This window comes from Scomber japonicus, chromosome 21 (assembly GCF_027409825.1).
Source record: "Scomber japonicus isolate fScoJap1 chromosome 21, fScoJap1.pri, whole genome shotgun sequence".
Taxonomy (NCBI): Eukaryota; Metazoa; Chordata; class Actinopteri; order Scombriformes; family Scombridae; genus Scomber; species Scomber japonicus.
Window position 1 is genome coordinate 7,933,528 of NC_070598.1, and position 26,780 is coordinate 7,960,307.

Below are 26,780 nucleotides of genomic sequence, written 5' to 3' on the forward strand. Positions count from 1 at the left end.
GTGGAGGGGCTTACATGTTTGTTCCCTGTCTGGCATCTATAATACACCAAGTTTGGGGAGTTTGGAGAGTTTGGATAAATCAAACAACGAGAGCATACAGTTGACACCAAAGTCATCCCTGGTGGAGTCTTTTCACTTTGACAACAGGCAAATCTAACATGTCGAAAATGTCTGAATTCTGCCTTCACAAGTGATCAGGTCTTTTTTGTGGGTTGAGGCCACATCAGTTTATCTGCACTGGTTGCTGTGGAAACAACAAAGACATGCATATTTTCTATCTATCTTTTTCCAAAATCCATCCAAAAACCACACAAGTTCATGAGTCACGAGTGCACAACCTGACAGAGGAGATTCATATGTTTAATAGTGCCATCACAGCTGGCTAACAGCACTCTGGATGTGACGTCAACAACACTGTGTTGTGAAAGACAGTTTGCAGTCTTATTTTAGTAGCATGACTAAGACACATCTCTAGATATCTGGGACTTTGCTTTTGCAAAAATCTGCTGTTTTGTTTTGTGTTGTCTTCACTGGATGAAAATCAGATAGTAATATACAGTTTGTAGAAATTCTGTTTTTGTTCAGTCTCAACATGCTGAGTGACAGCAACTTAAGCCAACTGACTTATAAGGATAAATTACAGTGTAGGAAAAAGCTTAACTTTTATTAACCCAAGGTCACTGTTTTCTTCACAAATTTAAACATTGCAATTGCAGTATGTTTAATTAATCTAGGTTTACTTTTTATTGTTATTATTATTTTTATTATTATTGTTATCCACTTCTTATGCAAACTAGAAAAGAAGCACTTAGTACAGTAGGTACTATTTTTCCAATTTCATCTAAAATTGCTAATAACGCACCCTTTAAAAGGGGTACATAAGTATAACCTATTACTTATAACCTATTATATCAGTTACAAGCTCTTAATGGGAACACTTAAGCCCATAAAATCTGCAGTTAAATGGCTCTCTCTCTTTCTAATACGGCATCAAGATTGTAGCTGTAAATATTAGTAAATCACTGGTAAAGAGTCATGAGTTTCATGAGTCATGAGAGTCAAGCATCAATTCTGCTGTTAAAATGTTGATCAATGATCAGTCATCAATCAATACTTAAAAGGCCCTTTCAAATGAGCAAGAAGCAAAAGTAAGTCATCTATAAGTAAAACTGTAAATAAAGCAGTGATAAAAGATTATAATGATAATCCATAACATCTGCAACAGGACCAGGTTGCACCAGCTGTTTGTAATCCCATCACTAAATGTATGTGTTTGTCCTTCCTAAGTTCTTCGTACCTACTAGCTATTTTCAAACCAGTGATCAGGTTGCACCATTAAACCTTCAGAAATGTCTTATCTAGTAAACACTTTAATTGGTTGCTAGGAAACATAAAAAACACCCAACAATAGAAACATGGTTTCAGGGGCCAAACAATCCTTGTGAATCCTGTGAATTTAGGTACAACTTTGTACTAATTATGTCCACATATCCAGAGAAATATTTGTCTTTTACAATCAGTGGTACTCACACAGTTTCATTATGGTGAGCTAACCAAGGTTATTTGGGGATTAATTAGTCTAACATTATTGACCTAATGTTTGGTAATTGGAGGTACAGTATAGGCCCACTTTATTCTGTGAAAAAGTTTCAGCTTGTATACAGGTCACATACTGTATGAACATGCTAACATTAGCTTTGTCAGTTGGTTAATTCAGTTTGCTAACTTTAAACCTGGAAGTTGGTTGCTAACAACTAATCTCTATGGAAATTAGCTTGAGTGGTGCAACTGGTTTTGAATTCAGTGATCCGTGAATTTCCAGTAATCACTTCTGTCATAACTAGGCTAAGTTTGAACTTATGAACAGCTGGCTCCAGATGCTCCTTTGCTTTTTTCCAGATAAAGTAGTTTATTAGTCATAGTCCTGATGAATTAACTAAGCTAAAAAGACAAAGTAAGCTTTATGCCGGAGTAGTTTAAACACCAGGCAACTTGGCAACCAAAAGTAGTTCTTAGTAACGCCTTACATTTAATTGACCCATTAGTTGCAACACAAACCCTATATAAAGGGTCTCTTATTGGAAAGTGGTGTCCTGCTTATGATTAAGCATTAGAGCAGCTACAAACTCAAATTTTCTAACTTTTCACATAATATCTGAAATCAAGTCAATTTTATTTGTATAACGCAATATCACAAATCACAAATTTGCCTCATCCTGTGTCCTCAGAATTTCTAATCTCCCAAAAACTTTGTGTATCCCCTTAAATGTTTGTCTTGCTTTTCGTGTGTCTCCATTTTAAGCCATAGTAGTTTAAAAAAGAAAAAAGTAAAAAAGAAAAAAAGTGACCTGCCCTCCTGTGTTTCTGCATCCTCATAGGACAGGGAGGGGGAGCTAGCGCTGATTGACAGGCTGTTGGCCAATCCCCAGCTGTCCTCGGCAGAGTTCCAGGAGTGGAAGAGAGCCTATCAGGAGCTGTTCTCTCAGGAGCCAAATACGACCGCTGAATCAGACCCCGGCCCGCCCCTGACCCCCTCGCTCTCTCACACACACTCCTACATCGAGACCCATGTCTGACCTGCGCACACACACACATACTCTAAAACACACCTGCACCCACACATACCTCTTCTCCTGATTTCTAGAGAGAGTTGAATAAAAACCGCAGGTGATGTTTGGATGCACCTGGGGGTTTGCGAAAGTGAAAGTTTCGCATCAGTGCAGATAGTGATGGATTGTGTCAGGAGAGGAGAGTAGGAACAACCTGACTTCAACATCCTGATCCGCTTTCAGCTGCCACAGTGTACATGTGCAACACGACAGCTTTATAAGGAGACGCAGCAGTGGGTTTATCCATGCCCCTCATGTCACATCAATCTACGAGCTCATTGGTTATGCCACTCCAGCTGGCTCGGGGGCGGACGATAAACTGTTAAGTATTACATGTTATCTTTTGTGATCTATACCTTAAAATACTCTCCAAGGAAAACATATGGAATCAACAACACTTTGGACATTTTTCATCACGTCAACGCTGAGCTCTCATGCGATGGAATAGTACAACAATATCTTTATGAGCTGCCATTCATCCTGCTTCTTGTGCCATGTTTATACTGACTGCACAGTGTCTCATAGACAGTTTCATTACCGCTGAGTGACATACATTGTATTCTATCAAGCCTTATACTTGATGTCTATGATGATATTTACTGTACAATGAGTGTTACAGCAGAGAACAATAAGCACAGGTCTTTTTTAAATGAAGTAGTCTCAGTTTCTATCTAGTTTTAGAGACCTTTGTTTTGTGCTGGTTTTGGTAGGATTATGTACTGTACTGTGCTGGGCTGGACCTGGAGCATGCACACTGGATAGCCTCCTGGAATAGGACCTACTTAAAGGAAAAGTTCACCTTAAAATACTTTTACGCTGTTTTAACACAGCTGGTTAGAGCGTGTCTTGCATTTAGAAGCCTAATGTTGTGGTATTTTGTATTACTCTTGCATATAACTGATGTGATGCAAGTATCTATGGTGACAGTATAGCGAAAAGAGCAATACACCTGCAAGACATGATGCTTTTTGAATCAACTGGGAAATCTCACCGTCTCACTGATCCGACTTTCACTGTAACTGTCACATTATTCCACCTACAACAACAGTGCTGAACTGATATTTCCTCTTGATGGTAACACTAAAATGATTTTATCAAATATTATAACACACTACACTTCCTTGTTGTTTTTTTAATGCGTTATTTTACTTTTACATAAAATCACCTCATTTTTGATACAGAAGCTTAGTACAACATCTTCCTGAAAGAAAGACCTTGAAATAACCTGCAGTAAGACATGGTGTTAACTTTAAAAACATCCTCCAACTCCATGTTTTTTTTTTTCTCTCAGACTCTGAAATCTAGTCTACCTTCCTTTTGGCTCATACTCAGATTTGAATCAATGTTAAATTTAAGTAAGTCTTTGCAAAGTTCATGAGATATCATTATTTTTCTGTTCAAAGTAAGATTATATTATATATTAAATATCTTTTAAAAGGGAGAGTGGATTTGATTTTCAGCTCTGTCCTCATTATAACACCTGAGGTATGGTCACCATGGTGACTACAAGCATATGAGTCAACAGCAAGTAGAAGGTTCTTCACGCTGCATACAAAATAAATAAATAAATCTCAAATTGAAGTTAAAAGTAAGGTTAAGGGAAGGTTGGTACGCAACAAAACAATATCCTTTATTAGAAAGTAACTCTTTATAAACGTCACAGATTGATCATACTTAACAGGATAAAAGTTTTCAATGGTGGATTTTTCCTCGGAGACCATTTGCCTCTCCCTATCCTGCATGCATGCATAGAGAATATGAGGAAATATATGCGTAGGAGTTGAAATATGGATCTAATAAAAAATATATTAGTTTTGTTATTTGTACGCTGCTGCCAAATGACTAAATACTCAGAGACTGCACAAAGCTATGAAAGCAATCGTACACACAAACATACATACACACACACACACACACACACACACACACACACACACACACACACACCAATAAGCACACAGAGACACACTCAGTTTGAATGCTCTTTCTATGCTGCTCGCCGTGGCTGGTTGTAGTAGCATGTCTTTGCTGTAGATAAACACAATATTCCTTTTCTGTTTTTGTGTTTTAAATCTCTAGATACAGCAGATGTCTCTTTACAGAGTGCAAACTAAGTGTCTTGGATGATGTTCTCTAATTCAGTTATTTTTGGACCGACTGTCGTTGAGTAAAAATTGTTTAATGTTTAAGCTATAAATTATGGTTATAAAAAAAAAAAAACAGTATTTATATACGTGATCATTCAATATGTTCTGTCGGAAGAAGAGGGGTGGATCAATAAAGTTTGGTCATTTGGATGAAGATGTATTGGTGGTTTTGTTTTGATTTTGCGGCCAGGAGGGGGACCCACTGACAGGATGTGGGGAAAGATGACGAGCGCTGGAAACAGCTGCTGTACTGTCTCTGTCAGCAAAAGCGAGAGAGAGTCTATATCAAACCAACAGAGATGCTCCGTTTTAGCAACTCAACTCTTCTCCTTCTCCCAACTGGCTATTTCTAATACTCATCACTTTAATTACAGCTTAACTAACATTTTTACAACATTACTCTTTTTGTCCAAGAGGGTCCAGCTGTGGATCTCAAGTCTGGGAGCCAATGGGAAAAGAGTAGTGGTCCCTAGACTTGAGGTGCATGCTACAAAAGTATATGAGCAAATAGGCTTCTTCTTTTTAATTTAACCCCTTTAGCTATATGTGAAATGATCTTAGAAAGCTGCACAAAGAGTGAAATATTCAGGTTTTACTGAGCAGACATAAATGCATTGAGTCTTTTATAAAGCTATTGAAAACACTAGTCAGATAATAGGCTGTTAAAAAATGAGCTTGCATGTACCAAATATCATATACCCAGTAAAACCAGAGAAATATATGTGACAACACAGAGAAAAAGTATAAAAAATAGAGGAAGGAAGGCATATTTATTCATCAATAGTTTGCTTCTACCTTTATATCAACAGCATCAAAAACCCCAATGACACCCATGCACCCAGCAAGGCCCATTAAAAAATATTTTCCATGTTTGGTGGTGAAGAACTTTATGGGGTAAACATCTTTGGGATGACCTAGAATGCTGACTGTGAGCCAGACCTTGTGACCCAACATCAGTGGCTGACCTCTCTCATATAACGGTGGGCAAATGGGAACAAATTCCTTCAGCCATGCTCCAAAAGTTGTGGATAATGCATCTGATTCTGGATGAAGATGTTAAATAATCACGAGTGTAATGTGTCTGCATACTTTGGCCGGGTAGTGTGCATGTGGAGCTAACAATAGTGACACACTGACCATATGAACTTCATTGTTATTGTGCGTCATGTCTGAATAGAAAAGGATTAAAAGAAACGTGGAGAGACTGTGAAGTAAAAATGAATGTCAGCTAAGATTGATACATCCAAACAAAACACACATTTCCTCTTAAGTCATTAAATAAATATTTAGATGAAATTTAAAGCAGTGTGCCTCAGGGTAGTTGAGCTTAGATGATTTTTCAAAAAGCTATCTAAAATTTAGCATCAGCTGTCCTTTCCCCAGTTTTATACCAGCTTCTAAAGATTATTTAGTGACATTTTTTGCTAGATATAAAGAAAAGATGATACTACAGTAAACAGACACAGCATATCCAGTCATTTCCAATCCAGTTTTATTGGCTCTTATTAGAAATTGAATGAATGTAACATTTATTCAGGTTTTTTTTGTCAGGTTCATATTCTGCAGGTCTGATCACTCTCACAGTTTTACACAGAATTAATATTACATAATCATTACTTAATGATAATCACCAATTGGAATGTGTACAACTGCATTAAATACAAACATTTTGACAATAATAGGCAATTAAAAAGCCCATAAAATGTGTATAAAACGAAAGGTGCCTGTATGTACACAATTTGAAATTCTAGTACCTGAGTTCAGCACATTTTTTCATACATAGTTTCATTGACATTGAGTGAATTTTGAATCCAGTATTGTCTGTAGACATAATGAAATATAGTAAATAAGTCATTATTAATGCAGACAGTACAGGTGTGTATTCAGGATTAAATAGAAGTAAAAACAAATACAAAAGGCCATTAATAATAAACTCCAGCATGTCACCTAGCTATCAGAAACAAATCATGCATATAATATAATGCTTTTCCTACTCTGCAGCTTTTACCTTCTTTGTCCAATTTAGTGGTCAGTGCTGATGGAGTAAGTGAAAATTAAAGTAAGCAGAAAATAAAAGCTCAATATCCTCAGTTTGCTTCCATTCTTTCATCGACCCTATAGAAAACTTAAATTATTCATCACTAGTAAATAAATAGGAATGTCACATGCATCTACATATTCTATAAAATATTCAGCTTAGCTTTTGCTGTTGTTTTTATTTCCAAGATGCCTTCCCCCACAGCAGATAATGGTTTTGAACCATTATCTGCTGTGTTGCCTTTCTCTCCTTTCACCTGCTGTGTGATAGCCTCCTCTGCAGCAAGGCTCAGCCTCCTCCTGAAAATCTATTCAAGAATTACCTTCTTCCTACTAAATCTCCCCCATTTGTTCTCAAAATCCCTCCTTATCTCTCTCCGTAGCTCCCTCTTTTATTTCTCTTCTGAGCACACTGTCACATTCGGTCACAGGAATATCATTGCCAAAACACAATTTATCTTACTTCTCGCTATTCGTTGCTTGTCATTTTCAATCTGGGAACTTAAGCCTCTAATTTTCTCCCCATAGCAGTATCATCTATAAGTATAGAAACAGCTGCAGAGTGGGATTGCATCTTTTTTTTTTCCTTTTTCAGTTTCAGTGAACAATCAGTCAGCTCAGCCTCAGTGATCTGACATGTACATAAACACAAAAAATAAAAACCAAATAAAATAAAACATCCCTTTTAGCTTATTTAATCTTGTTATTAGCTTTGAAATACGCTTATTTGCTTTCTTGGTGAGAGTTCAATGAGCAGATATCTGTCTGTTAAATATGAAGCCACATCCAGGAGATGGTTAGTGTAAGTTAGCATAAGGACCAGAAGTAGGGGGAAACTACTACTAGGCAAAGGTTGTGGTAACCATTTTATCTCTGACAACCCAATTTCATTTTCCACCACAGGCCACCAAGGCTTTCTCTTATGAGAGATAGGTTTTACTTTGTTTTTATGAAACCCACTAGTTTTAGTTCCCCTAACCGGTTAGGTAACCTTTTCACTTGACAGACACATACAAATGGACTTTCTCAAACAATTTTGCGTAGCATTTTGAGGCTATGTTGCTCTTACTTAAAAGTTGAACTGTCACTTTCTTGTCAAAAATGCTCTCACACTGTGTGCACTTCATTCTGGCAGGGGCAATAATGTGCACTCAGTCCCAGTTAGAGGTCTGGGGAGCTGACAGATTTCCTTCCAGCGATCTTTCTTAGTATCGTATTCCAGCACACTTTTCACTATCACTTCCTGTCCTTCGCTCCATTTTCTTCCTCCGAATACCAGAAGATTCCCAGACGGCATTGACACCATCCCGTAGCTGAAGGAGCCAATGAGAAGTGGTTTGAGTTGAGTCCAGTGATCTGCTTGGGAATCGTAGCGTTCTATATCGCAGAAGGGCTCATATCTCCCTAACAGGGCGTAGATGTAGCCGTTGGCAGTTGCCATGCGGTGACAGAACCTGGCGATGGACATGGACGCCCGCTTCTCCCAGACTCTACCTTTGAGGTCCCAGTAGAGGACTTCTCTGCTGATATCTCTGTTTTCAGTCTGGTTATCATCTTGGTTACTACTATTGATGCTGCCTTGGTTGCCCGGGATACCTCCTGACACGTAGATGCCATTTTCAAGCACGGCAGAAGCATGGCCGCGAAGAGCTCGAGCCATTGGTGCCCCTCTCCTCCACGCTCCTATGGCCATGTCATAAAACTCAACAGAAGCCACAGAGGTGTATGTGTTGGTGTCTGCTTGAATGTGTCGTCCCCCAATGGCATAAATAACATCCTCCACCACGCAGCAGGTGAACTCCGCCCGTCTCTGCAGCATGGACACCATCTGCTTCCAGCAGTCAAAGCGAGGATCGTACCTCCACACTTGCTTGGATGTTCCCACGATGACGGACTCCTTCCCATCCTCATCTCCCTCTTTCACCTCTTCTCCTCCAATCAAGAAGAGGAAGCCTCCCACTGAGCACACGCAGTGACGTCTCAGTCGCAGTGGGAGACTGGAACTCAAAGATGAAAACTTCCTGCTTCTTGGGTCAAACATCAGCATTTCCTGCTCTGGCCAATCTGCACTGGACCCTCCACCCACAAGCAGTACACAATTGGGTGACGCTCTTAGTGTTGATTGTCTGCTTTGTTTGATTGGCTGAATAGAGTCCATACTGTGGTACACCAATGCTTGATTCATCTGGCTTCTTATTAGAGGGGTGGTCATGGCTCTGTGGGCATGGCTGAGGCTGTTGAGGTCAGATGGGGCGACCAATCCAAATCGCAGATGACTTAGTAGAAAATTTGATTTCAGCAAAGGGAATGGCCCATTCTCCTCCAGCCAATCCAGAGTCAGCTTTATGAGCTCCACCTCCTTGGCGCCACATATTTCGTCTGCATCAATGACCGCCATCAGTGATTGGTTATTCAGCCCGAGAAGATCATCCCTGTTTTCCTGTAGTAACGTCCCCATCTCCATGGCAATGGTGTAATTGGCAGCGTCAAGTGCATCTGAAAGTCCATGGCGCTCAGCCAGGTTAGCATAGCAACAGCAATTTTCAGCACATAACCCATCAGTAATGAAGCGCTCACATATCGCCACAGCCGTGTCCACTTGCAAGTACCTGGCGGCCTCCAAGACGTCAGGAAGCGTGACTGTTGAGACGCTGAGCCAGCCAGAATACAGGAAGTCAAGAATGGCACCTAAACCATCAGGTGTTAGCACTGGGAGGCTAATGGAGCCCGCTAATCTCTCTGCTGTAGTGTCTCCAAAGAGAGCCCAGAAATACTCGCTGGAGCTGGCCAAAAGGGCGCGATGACATGGAAAAGAAACACCATTGGTCTCTAGGACGACATCACACATCCTCCCGTCAGAGCGCAGGCGCTGGAAGCCAGAGAGGAGCCTCGTTCTGTGCGAGGAACTGTAGAGGAGGGAGTAGCTATCCATCCAAAATGAATGAGACCGAGAAAGAAAGAAGGAAGGAAGGAGAGGAAGAGAGAAGATAAGAGCTTATTAGAAAGAGGCAAAAAAGAGGATGAGTTAAAGTTTAGTCAGGAAGTAGAGGGGAGGCAGAAGTAAGAGTGAAATGATGTGGAGGAAGAGAGAGGAAGACACAGAAAGCAAATGAAAAGCTGCAATGAGTGCAGTGAAAAAAGATGTAGCCGACAAGCTGCACAAAAGAGAGCTTGACATAAAGAGAATCAGACGTTAGTAGGAGAGCATAATAATGGGCCGCTGAACGCAAGAAGGAGGAAACGAGCAAAAAGAGTTGAGAGGAAAAGAGCGGAGAGTGCCTCTCCTTAGTCGAGATCTCTCCATCTGTGTTTTTGTCCTGCTCTGTCTGCAGCGGTGGGCATGTGACATAGGAAGGTTAACCAACTGTCCCCCGCTACATCCCCCCACCCCCATTGCACACACATACACACACACTGTGTACCGCCCCCTGGCCCTTAAAAGTGAACCGTCTCAAAGCCCTCTGTCTGTCTGTCTGTGTGTGTCCAGCTCTGTTGGCTTTGAGTTTGTCCTCTGCCCTTTTCTCTATGTCCGGGAGGGAGTATCTCCCAAATTCATGCATACGCACAAGCAGATGCATGTATAAACACACACAATCGTACACACACACACACACAGACAGACACACACACAGAGGCAGCCTGACAAGGTTTAGTGTCTATCCCAGTGGATGAACTCATTGGTAAATACAGCTGCTCGTAGCACCAAGATTCCAGGGCACGGTTGCCACGGCACCTATCTGTGCCCTCATCGCCATGGCGACAGGAATAGAAACACAGACACCGCTTGCAAGGTACATATCAAACCGGCAGACGTTTTGCCAGGCTGTCAAAGATTTTACCAGTATGACATAGCTTTTGTATTAGGGTAAGCTGTGCCCTTTTGGGAGGCATGTGACCTCATTATGACCTGCAGTGTTTCAAAATCATGCACAGGAGTGTCATGCTATTATTTTTATGTAGACATATGAGCCTTAGGGTAGGAGTGAAGGAGGGAGACATAATGAGGGAAGGAGTAGATTTGTTTACAGTGTCAGGCTCCAAGTTGTCCAGCGTGTTTACGGTCATCTGATTAATCCTGAGCTGCAGAGTGATTTGCTACTGTCTGTCTAACACATGCTTACACACAAACATATGCACATCAGTATGCAAAAACTCTGTTTTATTGTGCACTTACAAGTTGTTGCAGCGTTCTCTGCAGCCTACATTTTGCAGTGAGTTATGATCACCGTCTCTGAATAGATGCTGGCTCACACTCAGAGAGATGAGTGTGTATCTGTGTGTGTGTGAGAGTGTTTGTTTTTATGGGAGGGTTACACTAGTTCAAAATTCAGCGTGCAGGCTACTCGCAAAAGAAAAGGAGAAAATAAGAAAAAAATAAAAAACACACTCACACCTTTTTGAAACTACAAAGTGTTTTTAATCTTTCCCACACAATGTCAAATCCTCCCATATGGTTTGTTAAAACTCCAGCAGTGAATATTCCACCATGACCTGATGGAGGCTAAACTTAGCTACAGCTGCTCCGTGTGTGTGTTGGTCGGTGTGCATGAGGACATGTGATGTGTTGATGGATACGCGCAGTAATGGGGTAGATGTGTGGGGGGGTGTCAGGGCTTGTGGTGTGTATGGTGGCATGTGTGTAATGTTGCATTCCTTCCTGAAACAGATGGATTTGGAGGTTTAGGTCGGGATCAGCGTGACTCCATGCACAGAGACGCCCCTGACTCCAACTAAAACCCTAGGATGTAATACAAGAATATTACAGTTAGAGATATCAGGGCTCTTTTTTTGTGTCTGCAGTAATATGACTCTGAAAACTCCTCTAGCTATATTTTCCATCTCAATGAACATGAATTTTTAATTTGTTTTTGTCAGAGTTTCAGGTTTAATTTAATTTAGCCTGAATGGAGTGGGTTTTTATGTATTACAGCAGACTCTGTTTACTGTCAGCCTCCTGACACCCACAGGAAAAGAATATAAGTTTCTGCTGGGAAATAATCTCCTTTAAACACCTTAAAAATGTGTACTGTTACATCCTGTCTTTTTATGTGGGGTATTTGTTATCTAATGCACCCCAATGAGGATGTTTTCTTTCTTGCAAAACGACAAAAACAAGTAAATCTTATTACATAAAGCAAGTGTTCTAAAATTGAGGACAGGCATATAGGAGAAAAAAAGGCAAAGATATCCAGTGTTTGTCTTTTTGTCAGGAAATCCAATAAAAAAAGACCAAAACCAACAATGTGTCGGCCCATCTCTCAATAATTTCTGACTTTCATAACCTGTTTGTGACTCTCAGCTCCAAACCTATTCACTCCACTGAATGGGCTTAAATAAAAAGTCATTACCTAAAACAGCTGGGCACTGTAGTTTTAGCATACAAACTGAAACAGGGGTTAGTTGTGCTTTTGTTGCGGACTATTTTCAGCTGCAGATTTTGTGCTCCAGTGAGTATTTCTGGCAGAAGGATGGTAGATGAAGGATTTAGTCAAAACAGACTACAGTGCCAGTGTTTATTGTGATGAAAGAACATGTCACTCAGTGCAAGAGTGAATCATCAATGTATTTTTGATTGGACAACAAGCTGCAACTACCACAGATGGCCACTAGATTCTGGCTTCAATCAACCCCTAACTCCACTAGATTAAAAAAGTATCCACTTCACTCTAGAAATACTAAGTCAATCATTTTTTTCAACAATTCATTACAGTCTCAGTCCTTAACTTTAGGCCTCTGAAGACTTATTGTAGGTTTGATGTCTGTGCTGATTGACAGCCAAATCAATTTAGTTAAAGTAGTCAAATGTGCAAGGCTCACTGAGGATGCCAACTTCCTGAAATGGAAATACAGAGGACTGCAGAGCTCTGATGACTGTCAACCAATAACAAACATTTGATTAATGCTCATTCTGTTCAAAACAATGGGTCTTACACTTGCCTTAACCTTCAGTAGTCGACTTATCTAAAGATATAGTGTCAAAAAGACCACATACTTGATTGTGAGAATTCCTATCCATACTGTACAGTACATAGTCACATTAAGGAAACTGCAATGGCTTCAACCATTTACCTGACACATTCTGGCTCTTTAATGAGTAGTCACATCAGTAAATAATAAGCAAATTTAATGACAGCAATAAAACATGTCCTGCTGCTAGATTTTGGCCTATATGTGCACACTCAGCTGGACTGCACTGGTTTTGAAATGCCCACATAGCTGTGAGGCTTACAGCTCTGCACTTCAAACAATTAACACTTATTTGTAGATACTCAACACAACATACAGTTGCCCACGGGGCTCATACAGTTGGTCCGTATGCCAAATAATTTCTGTTTTGCAATTATTTATGCAAATATTTATTCAGATCTTCTTGCTCCAGCAGAGACAGTAGAATTACAGAATAACCTGACACATTTACAGTCAAAACGTACGCTTACCTTGCCTGATCCACACAACAGCCATGTCCCTAACATTATTGCATTTAATATAATTTTCACCACCATATTGTTTTTTTTGGAAGTTTAGATTTGAACTTCATTGCAGAGCAGTTCACTGGGTGGGTGAACACTGGGTTTGATGCAAATGATACCAATTGACTGAGCAGACTCCTATCAATGGTGTATTGACGTCACTTTCTGAGAATTATGGAAAGTAGCTCCAAGTAGAAAGCAATTATAGGACAATTCCATATATTATCAGACAAATCCATATTTAATGGGATGGATGGCAACTCTTCTGCTCGGTGTTCACTGTAAGCTAGTGTTTGCTTCAGTCTGAGGTTGCAGAGCCCTTTTCAGGAGCATGGAAGACAACACCCACATTACTTATTTGGATGGTCCTGGCTGCAAATGGAAAAGATGGCGAAGAACATAATGAGTAACTGAGCTTCAAACCGGCTCCAATGCAAACCAGTGGGTACTATCACACCCTACTACTGTATATCCATCTTCATATGCAGTCTAAGTTGGATATTAATGGAGCTAAATGGCACAGAGGAATACATTATATCAAGCTTTGGAGACTATAATTGTCACTAGGATCAGTATTGATGGGATGGAGTGTTGATAATGAAGATAAATATTGAATATTGTCAGACTTATCCTTCAACTCTAAAAGACACCACTGTTCTCTACTTTAACAGCAGATGCAACCAGTAATAAATAGAAGAGTTTTTTTTTTACCGTCTTGATTTATTGCAGTATTTTCCTGAATAAAAGCAGTTTCTGGGAATCATAACCATGAAACAACAAAAATATTATAATTTTGAAACAAAAAAAGTAGTACAGTTGAACTCAAAAATCGTGTTACCTGTTATGAACAACATTTAGAAATGAATAATTTAATAGAAAGCATCAGTATAAATCAGTGCTGAATCATTTGAAAGTATGGAAAAGAAGTGTCTTCATGTTGTTCATCACAGAGTTAGAAGGGGAATCACAGTTTTTGCTTTTGTCAAGGTGGATTCCTTGTATTCATGTCGATTGTCAACAAAATGTCCATGAGATCTAACATATTGCTTTTGTTAAAACACCTCTGAAGCAAAAAAAATAGCAAAGAATATCCCTTTATTGCAATCCAACTTACTTCTAAAAGTCCAAGTAAAATGGAGGCTCACCTGCAGTACAAAGAAGTCAGATTATCTTGCTTTATCTCTACAGTACTTTTTTTTCTTAAAACTATGATATAAGTTTGAATTCAGAGACAAAACAACATCAACTGACGTGGTAAGATAAACTATTTTTTTAGTGTTTCAACCTGTTAAGAGTACTGATTGAAAGAGAGTTTGTGGATGTCAGCTTCCTGGTGGTTTTACAGGGTGAATGTTGGACACTTTCTGCAGACGTTGGCTTCACAGAAAGCAGTTGCCGAACATGTTGAGATTGAACTGTACTTCGCTAGTCTTCGGTGGCAGTGGGCAAGTCTGTGTCTATGTAGATTATCTGCCTTCTTCTCCGCCTGGCTGGGCCTCCTAGAAGAAAAAAGACAGATAAAAGACACTGTGAGAGATCTTTACAGTACCATCTCTGTTCAGTATCTTCACAGCTGCTGACCCTTTAGAGACACAACAGGACCGGGACAAGGAGAGGGTCAGATGCAGACCTTCTGTAAAGAAACATAAGATCTAGATCTCTCTGTTCTTATTTATCTCTTGACCCTTTTCCCGCCTCTCTGTCTGCCACATTTTCTGTTTATTTCTATATTCAAAGACTCAAGTTTTAGTCATACAAGCCTTCAGGCCTCGAGTTAGACATGAGTGGATGAAGCCAAACAGCGACAGTGACGCCCAGTGGAAAAGACAAGAGGTTAAGAGAGAAGCTAATAATTTGAAGCATAAAGGTGCTCAGTGGTTGCCGAGAAAACAATCATCTATCCATGCTAAATGATGCATCAGTTAACTTCACTGACCCTCATAATTTGAAGCAGTTATGCAAGCCCGCAGCCAAATAACAGCTTCAAAGGTCCTCTTTTGAATCAATATATATGGATTTCTTTGCCCTTTTGTATCTTTCTGTTTGAAGTTTTTTGTTTTGTCTTCAATATTTAACTTTTTTTTTTAGCTGATGATGGTTCAAAAATCTAATTAGCTCAAACTTAGCTTAGCACGACTGAAAAATATCAGTGTACCTTTTGTTTTATACTAACAGGAAGTGATACAATATGACCAAAACCACTGGATACCCCTGCTCACATACTTCTGTATACTTCGCGGGTGGTTTTCAGTTAATGGAAACCTTAATATAACAGTATAAAACAATATTTTAGACAGTAATGTGCCTCCAACTTTGTGGCAACAGTGCTCTTATTTTGGAATATGTCATACTAATTTTGTCACGTTTCCAGTGTGAATGCACTCTTAACCTGCTTAAAATGAGTATGTACAGAAGTCTTTTTTTCTCTTTCCAGAGCAGCTCAGCCTCTGAGAAATGTGTTCATAACTGAAACTTCAATCAGTGTCTTCTTTTCTTTTTCCATCTCTCTCTCTCTCTCTCTCTCTCATTTATCTCCTACGCAGCACTCCCACGTGGTTTGGGCAGGGCAGAACAGCCACAGTGTTTATATATTGTGGTTTTTGTGTCCTACTGAGAAAGTCACAGCACGGACTGCCCTTCAATACACACATCTTCTAAAACACACACTCTTATAAAGTATAAATAGAGCCTGACTCAACCCCTCCTGCCCACACACAGAGGCATCAACACTCTCTGCTTGACCCAAACAAAAAGCTGCACAGCCCACACTGACTCCATGTGGCAAACCTTGACCACTGCATGTAATTATTGTAGAGACAAAACACACTGATGCCATCCACTATCAGAATGCATCATACTGTAATAGAAATATAATGACAACAACATTGGCATCTAATGGTTGGGTGTATTTTTTCAGTTTTTCAGCTGTTTTGAATCGAAAGGGAATTGGCTCTGAATTATATAACTCATGCTCATACTCAACTATGAAAAGTGTTTACAATGTGTACAAGTCTTTAAATGACTTGATTAGCAACACCTAGCATTTTTTAGCTTATGAACAGTTAAGAAATAGTTTACATCACACTATTATGTTTGTTATAAACAGATACAGCCCTATGGGCACCCATAAGTGGAGGCTTGTGTGACAATATAGTAAAATACAGTGGACACATACTATAGATTAGTAAACACCCACAACTACTTATGCTGTGTCATAAACCATTTATAACATGTTTATTTAGTGTTCATATAGGAAATAGGAAAAGGAGTGTAATGAAGTGTCAGAGTTGCTCATTTTAAAACCTGACATGACATTAGATGACCTGGGCTGCTGGGGTTTTTCTAGTTTGCATGTCGTCTCAATGTCTGAGTGGTTTCCTCCCACGGACAAGTGACAAGCAGGTTGGGTGGATTTGAAACTGTAAAATGCTTATAAACAGCATTGTCTGCTAGAAGTTACATTTATAAACTACTAAATTTAGAGGAAAGAGAGAATTAGTATATTTTGAAGGAAACACATTACCACTCAGATGTGTGTCAGTACTATCAACTGTTTCTAGTGTCCAAAGGCTACTCTTTGTGTACTGTATATACAGACCTGTATTTAGTTATGGATTTAATTTAGACTAGATTTGCATCATTCACAGAAACAGTGACTCACTTCATAAACTCAGCTGTGTCTCTGTAGTTTGGTTCTGATTTGCATTTTTCTCTTTGGACTCTTTTAGCCTGATATATCAGCACTGGACAACACTCACAAAAGAGTTGCGGCAAAAAAATTCCAATTAAGCTGTTATCACCAATGGATCAGGGGCGTGTCCAGATACTGACAATGATAAATACACAAATTACCAGATGATTACATGCACCTGTACAATCTAAAGCAATCCAAACAGTGGTGGAATAAGTTCTACCTTCAGTTTTCTGACAAGTTCAAAGGACCAAGTAGATCCTCATTAAAACACAAAATACGTATTTACTTGTTTTATTATCTTAGTTATTCATGATTTTTCCTACTTTTATGATTATTGCTTATAAACATGATTTTGAAGTGATTTCAACACGATGCATTTCTTCTATTTAGGGGCTCCAATGTGTTTCTAAATAATGATAAATATAATGAAACATTATGTAACTGGTGTTGACAGAAACTTTCTACACAGGACCCCCCCCCCCCCCCTCACAATTCCCATATAAGTCTATTTGAAGTTCTGTTATTAGAGATTCATAAAAGGTTTTTGATAACTCATTGAACCCTAAACAAAGAACAAAACAGTAAAAGTAGTAGTGTCACAAATGGGTGACAAACCAAGGGGTTAACACTTCAATACTTTTTTTTACATATTGGGTTTTAATAGAGAAAAGCAAAGAGGGAGGGGTTTGTGGGACCCCAAACAATGTAGAAAACAGGATTCATGACCTGTTAATCCTTGGTGACCCATCGTAGTTCGCTCTTGACGTTCTGCAGCTCTGAAAGATTGACAGCAGGCCCGGGCAGTTTCACCGCACCCGGCAATGCCTTCTTTTCCTCCGGCGTCTGGGCTGCATCCACCGGCTGCTCTGGTGAATGAGCCTGAGAGAGAGAGAGAGAGAGAGAGAGAGAGAGAGAAAAAGAAAGAAAGAAAGAAAGAAGAACAGAATATAGACAGATGTAGATGTTGTCATGCAGCTGGACATGTCTCCATATATGTCTTTAAAATACAATGCGTGAAATGGGGGAGGGTATTTAGTGTATGTGTGTGTGTTTAGCTGCTTGAACAATGCATTTTTACTTCAATAAAAACTAGTAGATGAACAAAGTAATTTATGGCAAAGGAAATAAGCACATAGAAAAACTCTATATCAATTATATGTTTTATAAATCTACTGAAACTATGTACATGTCTCCTGTGTTGTCTTACCTCCTCTGTGTCTACTGTCTCCTCTCTCCTCTTCGCAGGATGTCCCGCCCCTGGACGCAGAGCTCCCATCGGGATGTTCAAATTAGCCTGACGGACAGCAAGACTAGCCAATGAGATACTTTCAAACATATATACTCAAATAAAGTTTCCCTTCTCTGCCTCTGTGCATGTGCGTGTGTCTGTGCGTGTGTGTACTCCCGCTGTTTCTTCAAAACCCCTTGTTTTGATTATCACCACTACTTCCTGGTATCATCATATCCCTAAAAGGGACTTGTGTCTTTATGAAAATAGGGATACACGCACTCACTCACTCACACACACACACACACACACACAAATAAATACACTCACAGAGCTGAGAGATCTGCCTGCTAACTTGATGTTCTAAAGCTGCCTGCCCTGACGTCCTGTCACTTGGATTTGATGTGTTTTGTATTGTACTGTACTGTAATGTATTGTATATATGCTCATATTGTACAGCTGTACAGAGAGGGAGTGTGCTGTGTGTTACTGAGGATGCTGGCTGTTGTTTTATGAGAGTTTTATTTTTCCCAGAGATTAAAGTTTGAAGTTTGAAAGGAAGGTTCTGGAAAAAAAAAAGAAGTCACCTCATTCACGGCATGTTTGCTAAGATTTGTATTACTGTAACGTTGCTTTGGCTGCAGTTGTTTACTGTCTTATGCTTATCTTGCTGTTCGCAATCATCTTCTGACATTCCACCAGGTGCAACCAAAGATAACTGTAAAGAAATATTTCATCCTAAATTGAAAATGCAATTATTATGCTCACTCACATGTCAAATACAATTTATACGAAACACACTAGTCCATCTCAGCTTACCCCGTGTTATTAATGGGTTATTACAAGTTGGATTTTATGTTGCTATTGATTTGACTTGTTAACACAAGCAGTCAAATGATGAAGTTGAAAAAAACCCTGCAGCATAGTCAAATATATTTCAAAGGGGAAATTAAGGCTGATGATAAAATTAAATCTATCCATAAATATTCAATATAACTGACAGCCCAACCCTCTGGTTCACCTTCAACTTGCCATTCTTGCTATAGTTATGCACACTCATAGTGTAACATTGTGGCTGCACTCACTTGTAGCTTTACCTCCAAATAAAGTGGTTTAGATGAGGGTTTTCAGAGACTGAGACTGGGGGGCCCCTCTCAACGCTTGGTAAAAGGTGCCCCTTCACCCTGTCTTAGTTTACTTGCTTAGTTTCTCTCAATTTCTGGATGCCTGTCACTGAACAACAGAGCCAAGATAGCCTGATATTGCTGTTTGACATACATCAGACTATACACCAAATGCATTAAAAAAAAGTCTGTTCAAAAGCAAAGTTGGAAAAACAGTACCCCCTCCCCCCAAATTTTTAATCAAATCACACACATTCAGTCTATTCTACATGATCCCTTTTTGATAATTAATATTTTTATTTCACCTCTATTCACTGAGCCTCCCCTGAAAGTGTTTGGAGCCCCCCTGTGGTGGCCCGCCTCCCACTTTGTAAACCTCTGGTTTAGATAATCTGGATAAACTATTCACTGGTTAACAACATGTGTCCTATTCAGTTTGTTGCACCATTGGACATATTTTTAGCAGTGTTGCCACATTTTCAGTAGTAAATAAGGCTCAAGTTGTAATAAGTGTTCCCTTGAAGGCCCATACAAGTGTGTTTGCAAGTTTTAGTTCTTTTAAGGGGCATTCCAGTGACAGTGGCAAAAATGATAAAAACAGGGGCATATGACATATGCTCACATATAGACTCTAGTATGGGGTTACAGCTCCTCCCTCATCATACATTTTTAATAATGCAATTGCATTTTTTTCAAGTTTCTAAAATAAATGAAAACCAACAGAAGATATGCATCCAAATTCCCCACAGCAGCATGGAGAAGCTTTAAAGCGTATTTGAATTGTACTCTTCTAAAAATGTTTTCAAACAGCATATGCAGCACACGGTAATTTACAGCCGAACAGCTGCACCAAGTGTATAAATATCTGGTATTATTTATCTTATTCATCTTTGCTCCTCTTACTAACAAAGCACATGCCTAGTTAGACTATTCTTTTTTTTGTGTATATTATGCAGCTGAGCAATGTCAGTGGAAAATATAGGTGTTAGAATAGTAAATATTTAAATATTGGAAACGCTGGGACACAAAGTGCTTCAGTGGTGCTGCTCAAACTGTTTGGAGAAATTTAATGGATCCTTTATGCCTGATATCTGGAGCTATAAAAAGATGGCACTGCCCATTAATCTAGAGGAGGCTGAGATGGAACCACAGAGTCTAACTGGTCTGCCAGTCCTACTAACATCGCAGAAGTTTTGAGTGACATAGGGGATGAGGAAAAAGTAATCTTTTACTTGGAAGGTGAACTAATCCTTTAAGCTCGCCTCCTGAGTAAACTTTCTGAAAGTGTTAGGTGAACATTGAAGGGAAAGTCTAGATAAGGGAGGAGGCTTCAGACATTTAGGGGCAACAGGGTGTGAAGAAGAAAAAAAAACTACTTTCAATCAGGCTTTTTAGCCAAGATTCAAATGTTGAAAAGCATTGCATCTGCTGCAGTGTCCTTGAGCAAGACACTAACTCTCTACCTGTATGTAGTGAAGCAAGCAGTTTATTCTGCTTATTTTGTGGCCTACATGTGACATACCAACTTCTGGCCAGCTTTACTGTTCAGCTTTAATGTTTATTTTACTTGTGTGGTGCATTTGCCAATTTTAACAGCCAATCTGGCTGCGACAACAATGTTATTCTGGCACTTACTTTCTATTTTATAGCAGTGTCTAATTGAAAAGGGGATCTATATGAGCTATCAGCCTCCATGGCCAGCAGAGTAATAAGTTTGTTCTACACAGGCCAAATGTTAGAGGACCATGCTGGTGATTGTCCAAGTTTTAATCCAAATAAGACATAATCATTTTGGCTAATTTCCTGCTTTCAATCCAACCATTGCACTTGTTTCCATTTACTTAAGTGCACCATGAGAAGTAAACTGCAAAGACATAATTCTAATTTTAAGGAAGCTAATGCACTAATGCACTTTTGTTGCTTCTTCAAGGGTCAAAGTTGTATTACTGCTGCATGTCAGTGTGATCATGATGACAATTCTCACTCATGGTGTGTTCAAGAAGACTCAGACATCCAATAATTGAGAATCAGCTGCTAAATATTTTAATATAATCCTTATATTTGTGCTGCAGTATCTTGGAAGAAAATCAAACCAGCAATTTGTGGCTGAAATTTAGTAGGCAACTCTCTCTAAATTTTGCATTTTTCGGGCTATTGTACATACACCAACAACAAAAACAAGTCCCCATTTGAAACTGCTCTATCACACAACACTAATATATTGATTTTCGTATTGTATTGATTAAATGGAAAAAAAACCAATCCCTTCTATAATATATTCTGTGAAGATATGGTATGTTTGTAAAATGTTAAAGGAAAGAAGGTATTTTTTAATTATTGTAATAATAATTTGTAAAGGCATTCAATGTGCAAAACCACTGGCATGGTGGTTTGAACAAAGCTGTTTTTCTCTTTTTGTTAAAAAAATGTTTGTATTGTGAAGCTGCTATGCTGTTCTCCTGTGTGATTAAGTTAAATGTACGATGTGTGGAGTGCGGCAACTGATTCTTTGACTATCTGCTATGAGAGACTGAACTGAAAACCTCATCTTTGTTTTGTACTGCTATTTCAAAAAAAGAAATCCTCTGTCCTGATGCCTAACTCATGGTTAGATGAGAAAATTAGCACAAGGAGAAGAGAGACAACGGAAGAAACCCTCTCTGACATGCACATGCAAAGCCATTACCACACACACACAGACACATTTACAAATACAGACAGTTCCTGCATCCTTTGCCTTGCTAAAACTCTGCACTAATAAAGCCTTGATACTGTATATGCACAGTCCGAACAGTAAAGTAAAGAACTGTATTTGCCTTTGCCAATAAATACTTAATGTGTCATCTGGAGTCTTTCTTTTAAACAGGAGGGAGAGTTATTATGCCACTTATAAAATGCTTTTATGCAACTGTATCCTTACAGGGAAGAAACCAAACCCATGCAGTGTTATTGCCTGGTTGTGCCCACAGTAAGCTTATACAACTTGGACAAGATGTTTTTAAAGAAATAAAGGGTTGTACACAATTTGGCCTTCAACCAACAATGTTATCCAGACAAACACACACATACATTCACACTCACTACAAGTACACCCACTAATGGAAACACCTCATTGTGCACACAGAGGAAATTCTTTTACCTGAAGGGCCTTAACGTTGGACGAAGGTTTGGACATAATCGCCCCGGTAAGTCCACTGACCTGGAGGAAGCACAGATCACAGACATTCAGCTGTGTGTTCCTGTGTGTGAGACAGTGTCTATGTGTTCATGTTGGGGACATTGCGACTCTGTTTCTGTAGGTTTTCAAGGCCTGGGATAGCATTTCAGTTGCTTAGCGACTCTTACAGAGAGAATCAGGTAGAGGAACTGTTCTCTGAATCATTCATGAGAGGGAGACAGAAAGACAGTAGGGATTGACAAAATAAAACTGTAACAGCAAGTGTGAAATAGAGAGAGAGAGAAAAAGAAGACACTTAAATTGGGTATGGTGATGTATAGGTATGTGACAGGGTATAAGTGTGAATCTAAATGTCTTCCACCTTCCTTTACTGACAGTCGCCTTCTCTGAGTGGGAACAGCAGCAACAGGATCTAAATTGGATCACTGTGGTTGGCCTTAGTTCCAAACTGAACAAATGAGCCTGTCCTCTTACGAAAAATGACACCATAGGTCACAAATTCAGTTGCCAAAAACAGCCTATAGTTACATTTGAGTGACAGACGCCATCTAGTGGCAGTAGTAGTAATTGGGACCCAGGGAAGTGACGCAGTTCAGATGGCATCAATGTAAGGTGACTTCCTCATGAAAAGGGAGGTGGGTTGGGTGAATGGCTACATAGTTATATAGCAAAAAGTGGCAAAATCTGCAGGAGACCAATCTTCACTTCTCTAACCCTATCACAAAGTGTTTTTTGTGTCTAAACCTAACCACACTTCAACTACAGTGTTGTCACACCATAAAACATAATAGTTTTTAACATTAATTACTATTGCTAAAAACTATTTTTTAGTGGTATATTACGCTCCAATGGGTTTTTCTGGCGTGCAGGTACAAACAACCTATGTGGTCATTTACTTTGGAGAAGTTAAATATTACTATACAGAGTAAACATGTCATTTATGATTATTTTTGTTTACATAGTTAATTAAATGATAGTACTGGCATTATTGTGTAATTATTGTGTGTATAATTGTGATAACCAACAAATCCAATGGAGACCAAAACATATAATGTGTTAGTCCATCACTCCCCTGTCATGAAGTTTTAGTTTGGTTTCAGTTGAGTCATACCTTTCATTTACAATAAGAAAGATATACTCATGTCTGGAATCCCTCCCTTGTTCACTTATTTATGTCATTTATAATCAATAATTTAACATTTGAGGATACTGACTTTTGACCTGTGACATGCAGCTTTAGCCTCAGTCTTTGTAGCCATCAGCAAATATTAAGTTTATGGTAATTGGAGTTACCATTAGCTTAATATTAATATAGAACAGTTCCCTTTTAGCTGGAAATGTAAAACCTGTTTTGTTTACCTCTGTTTGAAAACAAGAACTCTATTTTTTTCAAATAAAATCTATAAATCTTCAGTGTCTGCCAGCATTATCATTAGCCCAAAGATGGAAGTCTAAACAGTCAGGGTTTAGCATACAATCAATTGCAAAGGTTTCTGATGATATTAAATAAAATCTACACTATAGTATTTAAATGAATTCCCTGTAAATCCCCCACTGTGTGCCCCCACTTCCTCTTTTCTTCTCTGCTTCTTTTCAGTTATTTTTTCTCTATCTTCTGCTACTTCACAGATCAACACTGACCCAAGTGGCTTCTAATCGTAGAAGTTTCCATGGCCTATTTAGCTTATCTACCAGTCGCTCAGAGCAGAGTGGCAGACCAGAGAGACAGAGTCTCTCACTCTCGCTCTGCTGCTGCTGCTACGTTCAGTGGCAGCGCTTGGATACTGTTTCCAAGGTGCTGTTTGTGCCACAACATACAGTAAGGGCTTTGCTGTCCTTGACAAGACAGCAAAACCCTCCAGTGGACACTCCACTGTGCAACCACAGATATGCACACACAGGCTCGTGCATACACACAACGTGATGATATTTTTGTTAGCCATGAGTAGCAGCTGCCCCCTGACGCCACACTGCAAAGCCTGACAAGCCCTTTCACTTTCACACAAACACACACACACACATATACACAAACACTACAGAAGCCTGAAATGGTGGTGCTTGCAATATTTTTTTAATACATCATTATCTGTCACGAAATCAAAAGTTAACTATTTTGTTATCTTGAGAAAACAAGTTTTGCTATCTGGAGATAATGAGATAATCAACCCATCATCAAAAGAAAAACAAAAGACTGTTTCCTCTTTTTACTTATAATGTTTATCAGAGATCATCAGGAGTGCCATGCCAGTATGCATAGATAGCATCTTTACAACTCTGGCAACTGATTTAAGCTGAAAATGTCAGATCATCCAGTACCCATTATTATTAGCTGCACCTTTATTAATGACATCTGTGTCACAGCCAGATACCAACTTAATGAGAGAAAGAAAAGTGGGCTGGAGAGAGTGAATAAGAACCAACATAAGACAGATTTGAACCCATGTCTTTAAGAGCCACCTGAAAGCTTCTTGTGCTTGATTTTAATAGTTGAGTTATCTGTCTATGAGGGAGATGTGGAGAGGAGAAAACAGGAATGAACAAATGAACAACAAGCTCCAGCAGTAATAAATGTTGTGATGAATTATCTTGAGAAATCAGTCTTTTGTTTTCCCGTGTTGATTATCTGGAGAAAACAAAAGGTCATTTCCTCTTATTACTTAAAATGTTTATCAGGGATCAGGAGTGTTATGCCAGCATGCAAAAATGGCATCTTAACGAGTGTAGCAACTGATTTAAGCTGAGGAATATTATTAACAGCACCTTTAGATTCTGTGTTACAGTGAAATGGCAGGTTGATTAACTCCTGGTCATAACACGGTGATGATAGGGTGTTAAATGTAAGAAAAGTACCACTAAATAATAACTTTTAAACATTTCCATTGTATTAGACTTAATGAGAGAAAGTTAAGTGTGCTGCAGAACTAACATGACAGATTTGAACCCATGTCCTTAAGAGCTGCTAATCTAAGTAGTTGAGCTATCCGTGTGAGGGAGACGACTCGAGATAACGAGATAAATGAACTTGTGGTCTCTATAGATAACACCATTAAAAAAATAAGCACGCAAGCACGCCCGTTCTCGGCTTCCGTACAAACACAATTATTCCACATACTTTGAGTTATTCAAATCTTCATATGTTGATACCTTTTATACCTGTGTGCAGCCAACCTAACAAAAAGGCGCATGGTATCTGTGGGTGTGTGAATGAATTTGTGTGGAAGCGTCAGTGCGTGAAGTTATTAGGCTACTGTACTTCAGGAATATCAACAAGAGAATGTGTTGAGAGATGAGGCTGCGTGTACAGTACAGAAAAATTAATGTATGAGTAAAGAAATGTGCTCCTTTGTTAAAGGATATTAAGACTAGGGCTAAGCTAACGTGTACTTTATATGTTGCCAAAGCCTGATATAGCTCATTCGTCTGTTCCATAGCACTAACATGACCCAACACTACAAGCTAAACAAAACTATATGATTGTGATCATTTTTTAAAAAGCAATAGTTTGATGTTTTGGCAAATTAGTGTGTCCACATGGCTTAGCTTAGCATAAAGACTGGGAACAGGGATAAACAGCTAGCTTAGGTATATGTACAAGGTAAAAAAAACTAAAAAACAAAAACAAAACACCTACTGTACCAACACCTCTAAAGTTCACAATGTTATATTTTAGTTGTTTATGCTCTGCAAAACCTGTTTGGTAAAAGCAAGACGTGAAGAAATATAGCCAATGTTCATGCTAAGCTAAGCTAAGTGTCTCCTGGATTTGGCTTCAAGAACTTGTCAGTCTTCTCAATTAAAAAAAGAGAATAAGCATATAGTTTGTCTGTAAAAACAGGGAGATGGACTGATACATTTTTTAAAATTTGTTGACAAATTGCAAAAAATAAAGTAATGCCATCATTAAAAGTTATTTTTGTGAACAAAAAAGGACAAAATCAATGTTTTGTAGTGTATATCTGTAAAAATACAAACACAAAATACAATGTTCAGCTCAATTTGTTCACTGCTCAACATCGAGTGGTCCTGCAATTTATCAACTACCACACTGCTGCATTTAAAAACGACCTAAATCTGAATGAAAATTACAGTGAAGGTTTAGGGTTAGGCTAAATATACCTGTCAATCAAACATGTCACACATGAAAACACATAAGCAAAGCAGATGCAACGTACCTGTTGATCGCACAACACTGTATTGTCTAATGGTTGATCTTATACTCTCTCGCCTCTTCACAAAAACTTTCTTTCTATCATACACTTCTTTCCTTTCGACTCTCCATCTCTTACGTTTTTC

At 39.0% G+C, this 26,780-nt stretch overlaps 3 protein-coding genes across 3 annotated transcripts in view; 1 reads left to right on the forward strand and 2 right to left on the reverse strand.

The window, feature by feature from the left end:
- The window catches only part of cnksr2a (connector enhancer of kinase suppressor of Ras 2a), a 47,045-nt gene extending 44,469 nt beyond the window's left edge, over window positions 1-2,576 (forward strand). Inside the window, exon 24 of the mRNA XM_053342320.1 lies at window positions 2,379-2,576. Within this exon, the coding sequence (XP_053198295.1) occupies window positions 2,379-2,576 (198 nt within the window). The remainder of the gene's footprint in view (window positions 1-2,378) is intronic.
- Window positions 2,577-7,787: 5,211 nt separating this feature from the next.
- Window positions 7,788-9,725, reverse strand: LOC128382600 (kelch-like protein 34). The gene has a single exon (XM_053342600.1). It carries the CDS (start codon window positions 9,723-9,725, stop codon window positions 7,917-7,919), a length of 1,809 nt encoding a protein of 602 aa, XP_053198575.1. The 3' UTR covers window positions 7,788-7,916.
- A 4,617-nt stretch (window positions 9,726-14,342) lies between these two features.
- smpx (small muscle protein X-linked) lies at window positions 14,343-26,780 on the reverse strand. Its single transcript, XM_053342562.1, has 5 exons — window positions 26,660-26,780; window positions 22,449-22,508; window positions 18,165-18,251; window positions 17,684-17,836; window positions 14,343-14,762 (listed from the first exon to the last, which is right to left on the reverse strand). Exons 2-4 carry the CDS (start codon window positions 22,482-22,484, stop codon window positions 17,687-17,689), a joined length of 273 nt encoding a protein of 90 aa, XP_053198537.1. The 5' UTR covers window positions 22,485-22,508; window positions 26,660-26,780; the 3' UTR covers window positions 14,343-14,762; window positions 17,684-17,686.